Genomic DNA, 13,811 nt, shown 5'->3' on the forward strand with positions numbered 1-13,811 from the left:
GACATAGCATTGGCTGGCAAACGGCGTCCGCCGAGGGACAAAAGACCTTGACATGCGCAGAGGAAAAAAAATCCAATGCTAGTGTTAGGAGTTGATTGGGGTGAATCTCGCAGCAGGAAGAAATAGGTCCTGACATCTGACTTCGCCCAACGTGGCTGTCTTCCGTCTACTTCTAATTCTAGGCATTGTTTCCTCCCTCTCTCTCTTCCTTCACTTTTCAGCATTCTCCCCTCGCCTGCAACAACCGGCGTTTAGCTCCCATTTAAATGTGCAAATAGAAAGTGATTCAACAGCTCTATGAAGATGTGAAGAACTCTTCAGTTAAAGGTAATAGCACAGCTGTCTACCAAAGGGGTGGTCTCCAAAAGATAACTTTTTTTTCGGTTTTTGCTACTGGACGCATGCACTCGCCAGAGACAAAGGCAGACAGGGTGAGAAGGAAAGAGAGAAATCACCGACGGGGATGGCCGCGGCAGTCCCTTCTCCAGTCTCCTCTCGGGATTTTGACGCCTGCACACAAACCAGCATGATTTTCCAGCCAGTGGGTCGGAATTGGAAAGGACCTTAACCACCGCCAGCTACTGGTCCCCTAGTCACTTTAACACCTTGCCCTCTCTGTATTTTGGTGAAAGGGAGGAAGATAGCCCATAGCTTAATAGCTACTTCAGAGAGACAGAACAGTCATGGCTGAGACAGGGAAAGACTGATGAAATTCTGTGCAGTTTGATCATATTGCTTAATTTCCACATGAAGTCATGACTTACCAAGTTCAAACACCCAGTGTATTTGTATCTATTTTAAATGTTTAAAAAGTATTTTATTTAACTTCGTTTTAGTTTATTTTGACTGAGAGCAACATAGAGAGGGAAAGTGAGAAAGCAAGCTGCCAGGTCTGGGACTCAAACCAGTTGGCCCTGTGGGAGTCCAGTGCCCTCAACCACCACACCGCCTGCTGGCCCCATATCCATCTTTTTATTCCACTCTAAACAGGCCCTTCCCTACCACTGCCTAGGACTACTACACTAGTCTGCTTGTATGTGTATGTAGGAGGTGTTTTAGATAGGGCCTTGCTGCATCACAGTCCTCCAGCCTCAGCTTCCTTATAAACTGAGATTACAGGCATGCACCACCCGGCTTTTTTATTTTTAATTTTTTTTAGAGGTTTATTATTTATTTATTTAATTTTTTTTGGAGAGATTTTTGCTATAGGGCTTGTGCGCTTGCCAGAGAGAGACAGAGAGACAGAAAGCAAGAAATCACCCCTCAGAGGGGGATGGCCACACCGCAATCCCTTCTCCTCCATTCTCCTCTCGGGATCCTGGGCACACATGCACATGCGCCCGGCGTGAGTTTAAGCCACTAGGTCAGGGACTTAAACTGCGGTCAACTACATGGGAGTCCAGTGACATAGCCATCATGCTAACTGCTGGTCCCTTTTTTAGAGGTTTTTGCTATAGGGCACATGCACTCGCCAAAAAGACAGAGACAGACAGAGATAGAAAGTGAGAAATCACCCACCGGGGGGATGGCCATGCCTCAATCCCTTCTCCATTCTGCTTGAGGGATCGTGGGCACGCACACACGTGCCCGGCGTGAGTTTAAGCCACCGGGTCCGGGACTCGAACCACGGTCAGCTACATGGGAGTTCAGCAACATAGCCATTACACTAACTGCTGGTCCCTATTTTTAATTATTTTTAATTTTTGCTACTAGCGTGCGTGTGCTTGCCAGAGACAGAGACAGACAGAAAGTGAGAAATCACCCTTGAGGGAGGATGGCCATGTCACAATCCCTTCTCCAATCCATTCTTGGGACTTTGGGCCTGCACACCCATCCCTAGCACGATTTTCAAGACACTAGGCTGGGACTTGAGCCTCACAGCTGGCTACGTGGGATCAAGCACCTTAACTTGCTGGCCCATACACCTGGCCTTTTAAGGTAAGGAATCAAATCGGGGCCTTCCACATGGCCTCGGTGTGCTAAGTAGCAGCATCTGGTACATGCTACTGTGACCGGGCCCTGCAGTAGCACCTTTACAGGGATCTTCCACCTCAAATTCATCCAATGCAAAACTCCTATTACTTTTCCAGAGCACTACTGTTACATCCTTAATTAAGAATCATCAGATTTTTTCCCTATTACCTGCCAAATAAAGTACCAACTCCTTATTTTAACATTCAGTCTTATATGAACAGACTGTAGCCCCAATCTACCTTTCCAACTTTCTCTCTCACTACTTTCATATGTACATTTTACATTCCACCTAACAACTCTGGAAAGTAGCCCCATGCTCCCTTATTTATACTTCTGTTATGCATGCCCTCTGCCTGAAATGCACGTCCTCCTTGCCTAACAATTCTCTCCGGTCACCTCCCTGCGCTTGTTTTAAGATCCAGCTCCAATGCTAGCTCATACATGTACCAGGCACTACTGCAGATAGAAGAAAGGCATAAAACACAGTATCTGCCCTTGGTTAGCTTATAGGGTATGTGGAGAGCTAAGCAATACTCATGTCCATAAGAGATATCTTGAGTCTTTTTTTTTAATTATTATTTTATATTTATGTTATTCATCATTATCTTTTTTATTTGACCAGAGAGAGAGAAAGGGAATGAGAGAAAGCGAGCTGCCACATCCAGTACTCGAGCCATGGTCAACCACGTTGGAGTCCAGGACCTTAACTACCAAACCACCTACTAAACCCAGGTATCTTTTTTTGTCTTTAAGAAATGAAGTGGGGGCTGGCAGGTGGCGTGGTGATTACGGGTGCTGGACTCCCACATGGCCAACCACATTTCAATCCTGGACCTGTTGGCTTGCTTTTTCACTTTCTCTCTCTCTCTCGCTCTGCCCCTCTCTGGTCAAATTAAAATAAATAAAATTAAATAATTATTAAAAAAAAAAAAAGAAGTGATAGGCCCAGCAGATGGCATAGCGGTTATGTATCTGGATTCCCAAATAGTTGACCATGGTTCAAGTCCTGGACCCAGTGGCCTGAAACTCACACCAGGTGTATGTGCGTGCATGCCCAAAATCCTGAGAGGAGAATGGAAGAGAAGGTATTGCACCATAGCCATTCCTCCAGGGGTGATTTCTCGCTTTATGTCTGTCTCTCTGGTGAGTGCACATACCCTGTAGCAAAAATCTCTACAGAAAAGAAAAAATGAAAGTGGTTTTCAAAAATTTTATTCTTTTTTAATTTGACCAGAGCGAGACAGGGAGAGAGGAAAAGTGAGAAAGCAAGCTGCTTGGTCTGGGATTTGCACCTTGGTTGGTCATGTGGGAGTCCAATACCTTAACCACCATGCCACCTACCAGCCCCTGGATATCGTAAGTCTTTTTTTTTTAAAATAGATTTTTGCTATAGGGCACGTACACTCACCAGAGAGACAGAAAGTGAGAAATCACTGCCCCCCCCCCCCGGGGGGGGGGGGGGGGGGGGGGGGCACCGCGCAACCCCTCCTCCAGTCACTTCTCGGGATTTGGGGCATGTATGCATGCACACATGCCCAGTGTGAGTTTTAAGCCACCAGGTTCTGGGATTCTAACTACATGGGAGTCCAGCGACATAACCATTATGGCACCTGCTGGTCCCTATCTTAAGTCTCTTTTTTTTTAATTTAAAGAATTATTTACTTAATTCCATTTGCTGTTATTATTATTAATTTTAATTTGACCAGACAGAGAGAGAAAGGGAGAAAGCAAGCTGCCAGATCCAGGACTCGAACCAGTCGGCCATGTGGGAATCCAGCACCCTAATCCACCACGCCACCTGCCAGTTCCTCTATCTTGGGTCTTAATCCCAACCATGTGGGATCCAGCCGCCTTTATAACCAGGTCACAGAGCCAATCTGGAAATTGGATTTATAATTATAAATTATATAAATATAAAGTATATTTATATTTGATGAAACACCCAAGTTCTACTGCTTCTTTAGGATAGAGCATCTGAAGTACAACACACTGTATTTGTCTTGGTCATTATTCAGGACCAAAATAATGTCCAACTCCAAACATCACTGATCACATTACATTCTCTAAGTCAAAGTGAAGAGGCACAGGTATATTTACAGTCAACCAACAATGGCTAAGGTGACAAGGTACAAGATTTTGGACAGAAACACAGTCCAGAAAGGACTACTAGTTGCAACTTGATTGTTTTCATCCACACTTATGCCAATGAAGGATCACACTAAAGGCATGAATTTATTAATACTTATCTACCGAGGTGTAATATGTAGTCGCTGTTGAATCTCCTTCCTAAATCTGAACTGCATTGATGCTACCTGCTGCTTTGTGAGGGCCTTATCACAGGCCTGGTAGGTCAATCTATAGCACAGACTGACCTGTTCCGTCTCTGGATGTTGAAAACGACTAAGGAATTGTAAGGCTATAACACTGTCCTGGGACACCGCTCGGGCAATAGTGTGAAACTCTAGCTCATCAAATTCTTTTTTCTCATCTAACCAAAAACTAATATCATGCACATAGCATGGAGGATACAGGGAATAGCTTTTAAAGGGTTCTATTTTCTCAGGGACAAAATTTTTCAGGAAACGGTTATCAAAGGTCCACAACATTCTCCAATCAGAGATACCCCAGACAAGCATGGCTAGTAAGTCCAGGTTCAGAGACACAAACACAATGCACTGGTCTTTATGTCTAATGCTTATAGTTGATGTGGAGACAAACCCAAAATTTACATCTTTGGCATAACCTGGGCCCAAGTTATGAGACCTCATGTGAATCATATAATCTTTCCCATTTGATTGAAGGACAAATTCCACCGAACTACTTAGCTTAAAGTCTTCTGGCAATGTCTGGGTCAGAAGGCTATTTAGAATGCCTTTCAGGTTATCCAGTAGTGACTGAAGACAGCCATCTTTCAGATTTTGATTAAACCCAATGATAAGTAAAGTCTCATGAAATGCTGGCATTGAGAAAGGCAAAATGCAGCACTTGAGAAAGACAGGTCCACTGAGGGTGTACAGAAAACCTGGGAGGAAGTCTGGCGCTTGGATGACAGCTGGAACATGAACTAGGAGGGAAGGTCTAAGGCAGACCTTGGCCTGGCCACAGATTCCTTTGTGCGTTTCATCTTTACCATCTCTTCCAGGACTACGGGGAAGACTGAGTTCTGAAAATAACACTAGAAAGTCTTCGATATCTTGCGTTGCCCCACCAGTTAGAGACTCAAAATCTGAGTTATCTTCAAGGAGATTAATCCAAAAGGCAGCTGATAAAATGTCACAGTTCCAGAAAGGGAGAACACTGGTGCCTTCCTGTGGCAGCAAAGGGAAAGAACACTTCAACCTTTTTAGAGGGAAAGCTTTGCCTAATTTAGCAATAAGTTTCTCATTGATGGTTTTGATAGGATGACATGAAGTTCCTTCTAGGAATCCCCTGTTTAGACAAACATACAAAAAAATAACTTTTCTGATTTAAAATAATAATTATAATGCAGTTAGACTTTACAAATATAAACACAATAGCTATTCAGAAAATAATTACCCTTCAGTTGAAACCAAATGGAAAAAAAATCATTTACCACAGGAGAGATATCATGTGTTTCACAACTCCTCCCCCCAAAAACACTTCAAAATAGTAATTTTTCATTTTAAAGAGCTGTAAGAGACATGACCGACAAGTATTCATAGCATCAAAATTATTAATAATTTAGGTATCATTCATTCAATACAGATCTCTTTGCCTTCAAAACAATCTGGATACACTGGAAATGAGTGATTTCCAGCAAAATAAAAGGTTACCTGTTCAACTTCCCTGCGAGTGCTTCTGGTTCTTGAAAAGAAAACCTCTGGCCACCCAATTTGATCCTGAAGATTTTGGGTTGAGAATCTTCAAAAGGTAAGCTCCGGGAGAAGATATGGGTCAAAGCACCTTCGACATGAAAGGACTTATCTTGACTCCTAGCAAAACAGACACCAGTACAAAGTCTGTCGTTATTTTTAGAAAGCAAATATAGTGGGGCTGGCAGGGGAGGTGATGGTGAAGGCACTGAACTCCCACATGGTTGATACGGTCTGAGTCCCAAATCTGGTGGCTTTTTTTCTCACTGCCCACCCTCCTCGTCAAATTAAATAATAATAATAAATAAATTTGAATAAATAATTCTTTTTTTTTTTTGGAGAGGTTTTTGCTACAGGGCGCATGCGCTCGCCAGACAGACAGAGAGAGACAGAGAGACAGAAAGCGAGAAATCACCCCCCAGGGGGGATGGCCACGCTGCTATCCCTTCTCCTCCATTCTCCTCTCGGGATCTTGGGCACGCACGCACATGCGCCTGGCGTGAGTTGAAGCCACCGGGTCTGGGACTCGAACCGCAGTCGGCTACATGGGAGTCCAGCGACATAGCCACTACAATAACTGCTGCCCCCAAATAATTATTTAATAAAGCAAATATGGAGAGACACAGAGAGATACAAAGTGAGAAATCACCCACCAGGGGTGATGGCCATGCCACAGTCCCGTCCCCTCCATTCTCTTCTTGCAATTTTGGGCATACACACCCACAGGCCTGGCATGATTTTCAAGCTACTGGGTCCAGGACTCAAACCATGGAGTCAATCATGTAGGATCAAGCTGCCCTAACCTCCACACCACTTGCTGGGCCCAAGAGATTTCTTCTTTAAATCTTTAGTAAAAGAAATGAAAAAGGGAAGGCTTAGACCTTTGTTATTACTTACCTATATCCAGTGCACTTGTACCCTGGCACAGCCTCACAACTGAAGGGATGCAGATCACTTAAAATGAGCCCCCCCAAGGCTGCCATAGCAACCACTTGCCAACTGTTGTGCCATTCTCTCTGGGGCTTATCAGCAGGAGTTCCACCTTGTCCTTTACACAATGCCACATGAACTTCTCCCTCTTTTGCAAGAACATCTGCACAGCTAATGGAGTAGACAAAAATATCAGCTGTTTATAAAAATCAAGTAGAAATTACCATAAGTGTCAGCAGTATACACATGGTTTGGCTATAAGCTAATTAAAATCCTAACTATTTGCAAAGGTCTATTAGACTTCAAACGTGCAAGAAAGTAGCTAGAAGTTAATAAGAATGTGGGAACCAGCAGTTAGTGTAATGGCTATGTCGCTGGACTCCCACGTAGTCAACCGCGGTTCGTGTCCCGGACCCGGTGGCTTAAACTCATGCCGGGCAAGTGTGCGTGCGTGCCCAAGATCCCGAGAGGAGAATGGAGGAGAAGGGATTGCAGTGTGACCATCCCCCATGGGGGGTGATTTCTCACTTTCTGTCTCTATGTCTCTCTCTGTCTGGCAAGCACACACACCCTATAGCGAAAACTTCTCCAAAAAAAAAAGAATGTCAATCAAACATTCAACCCACTGATACTAGCAGCTGACTAGGTGTCATCCCACTTTGCATTTCTATTGTTCACCTGTATGTCATAGAAAGCTCAATGTCTACAAAGTTCCTATACATGATTCTACTTGGAGTTTCTTTTCTAGAAAGTTGTTTTTGCCACCTTCCTGCCAAATAAAATTCTATATTTCAAAGACTAGCTGAAAAGACTGCCTCCATGCAAAGTTTATTGACAGCCATGACCCACAGGATACCTCCAATACCATCACATATTTTGGTATAATAGTGTAATGCACTGTTTTAAGTTCACAATAATTTTATAAGCCAGTTACTATTAATATCCCCAGTTTAGAGGTGGGGAAACAGAAGGTTGTAAGGATTAAATAAGTTTGCCTAAAATCACAACACTGGTGTTAGGCCAGGACTTTAAGCAGTTTGGCTTGAAGTTCATGCTCTTAACCATCAGACTATATTGGCTCTCATTATTTTACATTACCAAAAATAAATTATTCTATCTTTATACGTTGAAAAGCACACTATTTGTAGTTCATTTAGCATTTAGAATTATTATGTCTACCTTTCCAACTAGATTGTGGATTCATTTGGGCATTTGCGTCTGCCTCATTTCCCCAACTGAACTGAGTGCGGTAACTACATTATGGACATCTTAAACATTTTACTTGTAAGGGTTCTTCTTTCCTCACCTCCGGAAAAACTTGGCAAGTAGTTCCCTGTTCTTAGCTACTCCAGCTTTGCGTCCACAGTGTGGAAAATTAAAATAAATTCGATCAAATTCCCTGTGGTGCATTCCAAAGACATCTGCCAGTTGAGTACAGTCCACACCAAAGCGTACCTCGGCACCTGGCAAAGAGAGTGTAGACGGGCGAAATATAGATAGGAAACCAAAAGCCACCAAAAAAATTTTCCTAACCTGAACTGTGCAAACCAGCCCAGGGTCAGGCACAAAGCAGGCTTCCTATGAAAGTCCACGGGACGAAGACAGCAATCCCCCTGTGGGTTACATCCCCAGGCCCACGCCACACCCTTTCCACGTGGGATGCACTGGCAGCTGTGCGGCGCTTCACAGAGGGGCCGGCCCAGTACCTCGCTCGCGCAGACGCTGCAGATTCTCCTGGGCCACCAGGTCCCCAGTCAAGTCAGCTGGGCTCTGGAGGCAGGTGGCGGTAAGGCAAGTGCACGGATCCAGGGTTTCGCTGAGAGCGGCAGCGAAGGAAAAATTCCCCTCCCCAACCATCAGGAGGCGCCGAGGGGCCATGGCTCCCCGGGACTCCCCGCTCGCGTTCTCTGTAGCGCTTGTTTATTGCGTCACTTCCTTCGCGGGGTCTCTGCCCGCCCGCCTTTCTCTAGTCCCTGGCTGATGACGCACACGCAGCGCCTGGTTGTTCTGACACACCGGGGCAGCGACTACCTGGGAAGACCGTAAACTTGAGCGCAAAAGTGAGACACCTGCGCGACTGTCCCCTCACCTCCCCACCAGCTCGGGGTAATCGAAATGCCTTTTACCCCGAGGACTCCCCTGAGCGACTTCGTCACATCTGCGTGAGGTCACAAGCAGTCACGAGCGCAGAAGGATGAGATGCGCTAAGACCACTGAAAGGTTGGGCCGTGTCCTGCATGTCCCCGACACGGAGGCTATTGTAACTGCCTTCATCTCGTCGGAGATGGCCGCCTCCCATCGGCTCAGCTGCTCGGAACTTCTCCAGGAGCTTCCATCTCCTATCTTTTATTCAGGAAGTATTATGGAATGCCAAAGATGTAACAGGCGACCGTGAGGATGGCTAGATATAGGGATGACCAAGATGTGACCTGTGATTGCACTGAGCTTGCTGTCTGACAAGAGAATGCGCAGCAAAAATGGCAGTTCTGGTACACTAGGGCACAGGCTGGGAGGATTCTGTGGGAGCACCGAGAAATGAAACCTTACCAGTTCCAGGGGTAAAGTGGAAATGAACCTGAGCCGAAAGCTCTGAGGTGGGTGGGATGAATTGGGGAGCCTTACCTGAGTGAGGAGAATGAAAAATTGGAAGGAACAGTATTACAGTATTTCGCAAAAGAATAATAGAGAAAAAGAGTGAGCTTGGCCCAAACACAGTAGGAGGTAGAGTGGGTAACAGATGAAACAGAACTAAGCATGGGCCAGGTCATTTAGAGCATTTTAAAGCCATTTTAACAGCCTGAACCTTAGTTTTAAAAGAATAGAAAGCCATTGAGCAATTTTAAATAGGAAGATGGCGTTATGAAACTCATTTTTAAGAATTCTGCTTTCCTATAGAGAAAGGATTGGAGAGGAACCAGACTGATGCCAAGGAGATCAAAAAGAAGGCTATTGCAGTAATGGAGACTAAGACTGATAATTATCTGAACTGGAATTGGCTGTGGGGAAAGAAGATAGACGCATTAAAAAATGAACAAGAGTAGATGAATGTTGAGAGGGATGTCAAATATAAATCCCAGAAGCTTGGACAACTGATTCAATGCTGATACCTGTCTTTCCAACCCTAGACACAGTGTTGGCTAAGTCTCTAGTCAGAGTCCTAGGTCCACTGGACTGTGTGGGACCAGCTACTTTAGTTGTCATGCTGTTTGGTGACATCAGTGTAGGCACTATCTTAACAAAGGCAGTTGATATGAGGGCATTTTGCTGAGATGCTATCCTTTGATGCTGTATTAATAGCTGTGCAAAGACAAGTAGGCAGTGGCTCCCAAGTCATGGCCACCTGGCTACAGTGATCTGGGTGTTCGACACTTTGTCCTTGCTTGGAGAACTGGGAAGGCCAAGTTTGATGATCTCTCTTCATAAACATGGGACAACCAAATAAAGATTTGTGTCACTCTGCTCTGAAATCTTCAAGCAACTCATCCTGCACCGTATCAATTTACTGTTCTTCGGAGAAGGTACCACTTCGTTCCTAAGCTGGGGGACCAGACTCATCTTTTGCCACCACTCCTCCCAAAACAAAACGATTGGACTTTTGATTCCTTTCTAAAAAATAAAATCCAGGGACCAGCAGTTAGCGTAATGGCTAGGTCGCTGGACTCCCATGTAGTTGACCACAGTTCAAGTCCCGGACCCGGTGGCTTAAACTCAGCCGGGTGCGTGTGCGTGCATGCCCAAGATTCAGAGAGGAGAATGGAGGAGAAGGGATTGTGGCGTGGCCATCCCCCCTGGGCAGTGATTTCTCACTTTCTGTCTCTCTGTCTCTTTCTGGTGAGCGCACACACCCTGTAGCAAAAACCTCTTTAAAAAAAAAAAAAGTAAAACCAGACATTGATCATCTGGTATAGGCAAAGCACTTTGATTGGAAGGGTAGAGAGAGGGCAGGTACAATAATGAACAAAGCACATATCCTGTCCTCAAGGGGCAAACAGTTCAGTAGAAAAGCTGCAATATGTACTCGAAGAACTCTTAACATATGATAGAAAGTTATAGTGATATGAAGGTCGGGACCAGCTAGCATAATGAACTCCCATGTAGTTGACCACGGTTCGAGTCCCAGACCCGGTAGCTTAAACTCATGCCAGGTGCATGTGCATGCGTGCCCAAGATCCTGAGAGGAGAATGGAGGAGAAGGGATTGTGACGTGGCCATCCCCCCTGGGGTGGTGATTTCTCGCTTTCTCTCTCTCTCTCTCTCTCTCTTTCTGGCAAGTGCACATGCCCTGTAGCAAAAAAAAAAAAAAGACACAAAGGTCAAGTTCTATGTAAGATAAAAAGAGAGAGATGGGGCCAGCAGGTGGTGTGGAGTGTAAGGTGACAATTCCACATAGCCAACTTTGTGGTTCAATTCCTGGACCCTGTGACTTGAAAATCACCTCAAGCTTATGTGTGTGTGCCAAAAATCCCAAGGGAAGAACGGAGGACATGGGATTTCAGTTTCATCATCTCCTCTGGGGTGTGATTTCTCAGTCCCTCCCCCCATCTTTCTGTCTCTAGCAAGTGCACATGCCCTATAATACAAAATAAATAGTTATTCGACTTGCTTTACATGACTCCAAAAGAGAGAACCAAAACTAATATGTTGAAATCACTAATTTAAAAAAAGAAGAGATAGGGACCAGCAGATGTCATACTGGTTACATCACTAGACTCCCACATAGTTGACCACGGTTCAAGTCTCGGACCCGGCAACTTGAAACTCACACCAGGTACATATGCACTCAAAATCCTGAGAGAAGAATGAAGGCGAAGGGATTGCAGCATGGCCATCCCCCTTCTGGGGGGTGATTTCTCACTTTCTCTGTCTCTCCAGTGAGCTCACACACCCTATAGAAAAGTCTCTCCAAAAAAATAGAGACATAATCGCAGCATGGCCATTCCCCTTTGGGGGGTGATTTCTCATTTCTCTCTCTGTCTTTCTGGCAAGCTCACACCCTATAGCAAAAATCTCTCCAAAATAAGAAAGAGAGACATTGACTTCAGGGAAGGCATTATTTGAGCTGGGCCTAGAAGAGAGGAAATGATCATTTATTGGGTTATCTAGTTCAGCCTGATACTTCTTTCTATTCTTTTTGACTATAGCAATACCCTTAGTCTCTAAAATACTATATCTCAAAATGATTTAAACACTTAGCTAGTTTGTCATCTAGTGTTGGAGGTACTGGAGGTTTTCCGTCTTTTTGAGGTGTGGAATTTAATCTCTACAGTCATCCTCTATTGCTGATTGAGAGGATAGGTCAAAGGTTTATGGACCTGGAGAGGAAGAAATGGAATCACAACAAATTCATTTTTAAAAGAATTATTCAATATTTTTTATCACTATCACTATTATTTTTTTATTCACCAGAGAGAGAGGGGAAGTGAGAAATCAAGTTGCCAGGCCTGGGACTTGAACCACAGCCAGCCATGAGGGAGTTCAACATTTTTTTTTTCTTTAAATTTACTTATTTACATTCATTTACTATATACACATCATTACAAAATACAAAATGAGATTTGCCATCCAGAATACACTGTATATTGGCTTAATCAAGCACATCAACATACGTGTTATCATCAACAAATAATTTTCCGTTTCTTGTTTTCTGTATATTTTGTTTTTTTTTTTTTTCCGCCATCATTGATTCCCTATCTCTCACCCTCTGCCATGTCCCTCCTCCCACACTGTCTCTCATATCCATGGTTGTTTTCTATGACATTTCCCCCCATTTTATTGATTCGCTAATGAACTTAATCTAAATATTTCCAATAGCAAGTGCAGCTGATATATACATATCCATGAACACAAGTCTGACTTTAGGTGTAAACCTCAGTAAGTAGAATGAACATACTATAAAGTAGCACCTAGCTGGGGCTATATAGCTTACTGCAGTCATCAAATATGCATTGTTTTTAATTTCAAGAAAAACCGTTTTTGTGGGGTTTTTTTCTCCTGAAACATTTTTTTAATTAATTTATATATATATTTACTCCTATGACCCTCTGCCCTTTCCCACCCTCTTCTCACACTATCTCTGGTGTCTACAGTTGTCTTCCATTCCTTTTCCTCTCACATTTTATTGGTAAGGAAATTTGCTTAAAACTTAAAGCCTGGATCAGACAATTTCTTAAATAATCTAACTACTTTGAATAGCAAGTTCAGCTGGTAATTTCAAGAAAAGCAGTTTTGAATTGAGGAGTTCAACATCTTTACCACCACACCACCTGCTGGCCCCAACAACAATTAAATTTAAAGGAAAGCCTAGTAAGTGCTTGCGCTTGTGTTATATCTGGCCAGATAAAGCAGGGAAGGAAGGGATGCCTTTTCTGTTCTTTGTGCAGTTAAGTTTTTATATTCTTGCCTTTTCCCAGAGACAGAACCTCGCCTGTTTTCTCACAAACCCACACTGTGGCAGCCTCATTAATGCAGATGGCCATGGTGAAGTGTGGACAGATTGGAATGATATGTCCAAGTTTTTCCAGTATGGATGGAGATGTACCACTAATGAGGATTCCTATTCAAACCGTACCCTGATGGGCAACTGGAACCAGGAAAGATATGACCTAAGGAATATCGTACAGCCTAAGCCCTTACCTTCCCAGGTAATCTGATTTTCTTTTTCTGTTTCCTTTTGTTAGCAAAGGAAATGCCAGTTGGGACTGACTCCATGGTTTAGCTCAAGAGAAGTGTTGCTCAAGAGAAGGCAAGTCCTGTATGGTGACCATAGTTTGAATCCCCAACCTGGTTAGCCTGAAACAAGCCAAGCACACATGCAAGTGCCTTGGATCTAATATGCTAAAGGGCTGGAGGAACAAGATCACAGCATGACCTATGGAGGATGCTCCTCTCACCCTTTTTCTCACACACATGTATTCTATTATGAATAAAGAAAAAAAAAACACTAGGAAATGCCAGTGGCATTTCAGAGATAGTAATATAATAAGCTGATATCTCTCAGGCTTCTATTCAGTGAAATGTTTGAGGAGACCTCAGACCAATTATCTCACTTTACTATTCAGTTTAATTTTTTATATA

General features: G+C 43.8%; 2 protein-coding genes across 7 annotated transcripts in view; one reads left to right on the forward strand and one right to left on the reverse strand.

Moving 5' to 3' along the window:
* Nucleotides 1-8,709, reverse strand: part of LOC102479989 (alpha-1,2-mannosyltransferase ALG9) — a 107,095-nt gene extending 98,386 nt beyond the window's left edge. For 2 of the 4 annotated variants that reach the window (XM_014588807.2, XM_006150981.2), the window contains exons 1-4: nucleotides 8,444-8,709; nucleotides 8,044-8,200; nucleotides 6,705-6,908; nucleotides 5,769-5,927 (exon numbers count right to left, since the gene is read on the reverse strand). In XM_014588807.2, the coding sequence (XP_014444293.1) occupies nucleotides 5,769-5,927; nucleotides 6,705-6,908; nucleotides 8,044-8,200; nucleotides 8,444-8,615 (692 nt within the window). In that variant the 5' untranslated portion in view covers nucleotides 8,616-8,709. Of the gene's footprint in view, nucleotides 1-4,048; nucleotides 5,404-5,768; nucleotides 5,928-6,704; nucleotides 6,909-8,043; nucleotides 8,201-8,270; nucleotides 8,402-8,443 lie in introns of those variants that run through there. The other 2 variants (XM_006150983.3, XM_027772873.1) reach the window with 2 other exon arrangements.
* Nucleotides 8,710-8,719: 10 nt separating this feature from the next.
* The window catches only part of CFAP68 (cilia and flagella associated protein 68), a 6,810-nt gene continuing 1,718 nt past the window's right edge, over nucleotides 8,720-13,811 (forward strand). Inside the window, exons 1-3 of one of the 3 annotated variants that reach the window (XM_027772874.1) lie at nucleotides 8,720-8,797; nucleotides 9,633-10,255; nucleotides 13,148-13,378. In XM_027772874.1, the coding sequence (XP_027628675.1) occupies nucleotides 10,163-10,255; nucleotides 13,148-13,378 (324 nt within the window). In that variant the 5' untranslated portion in view covers nucleotides 8,720-8,797; nucleotides 9,633-10,162. Of the gene's footprint in view, nucleotides 9,332-9,632; nucleotides 10,256-13,147; nucleotides 13,379-13,811 lie in introns of all 3 variants that reach the window. The other 2 variants (XM_006150979.3, XM_006150980.3) reach the window with 2 other exon arrangements.

This window comes from Tupaia chinensis, unplaced genomic scaffold (assembly GCF_000334495.1).
Source record: "Tupaia chinensis unplaced genomic scaffold, TupChi_1.0 Scaffold000311_2, whole genome shotgun sequence".
NCBI lineage: Eukaryota > Metazoa > Chordata > Mammalia > Scandentia > Tupaiidae > Tupaia > Tupaia belangeri.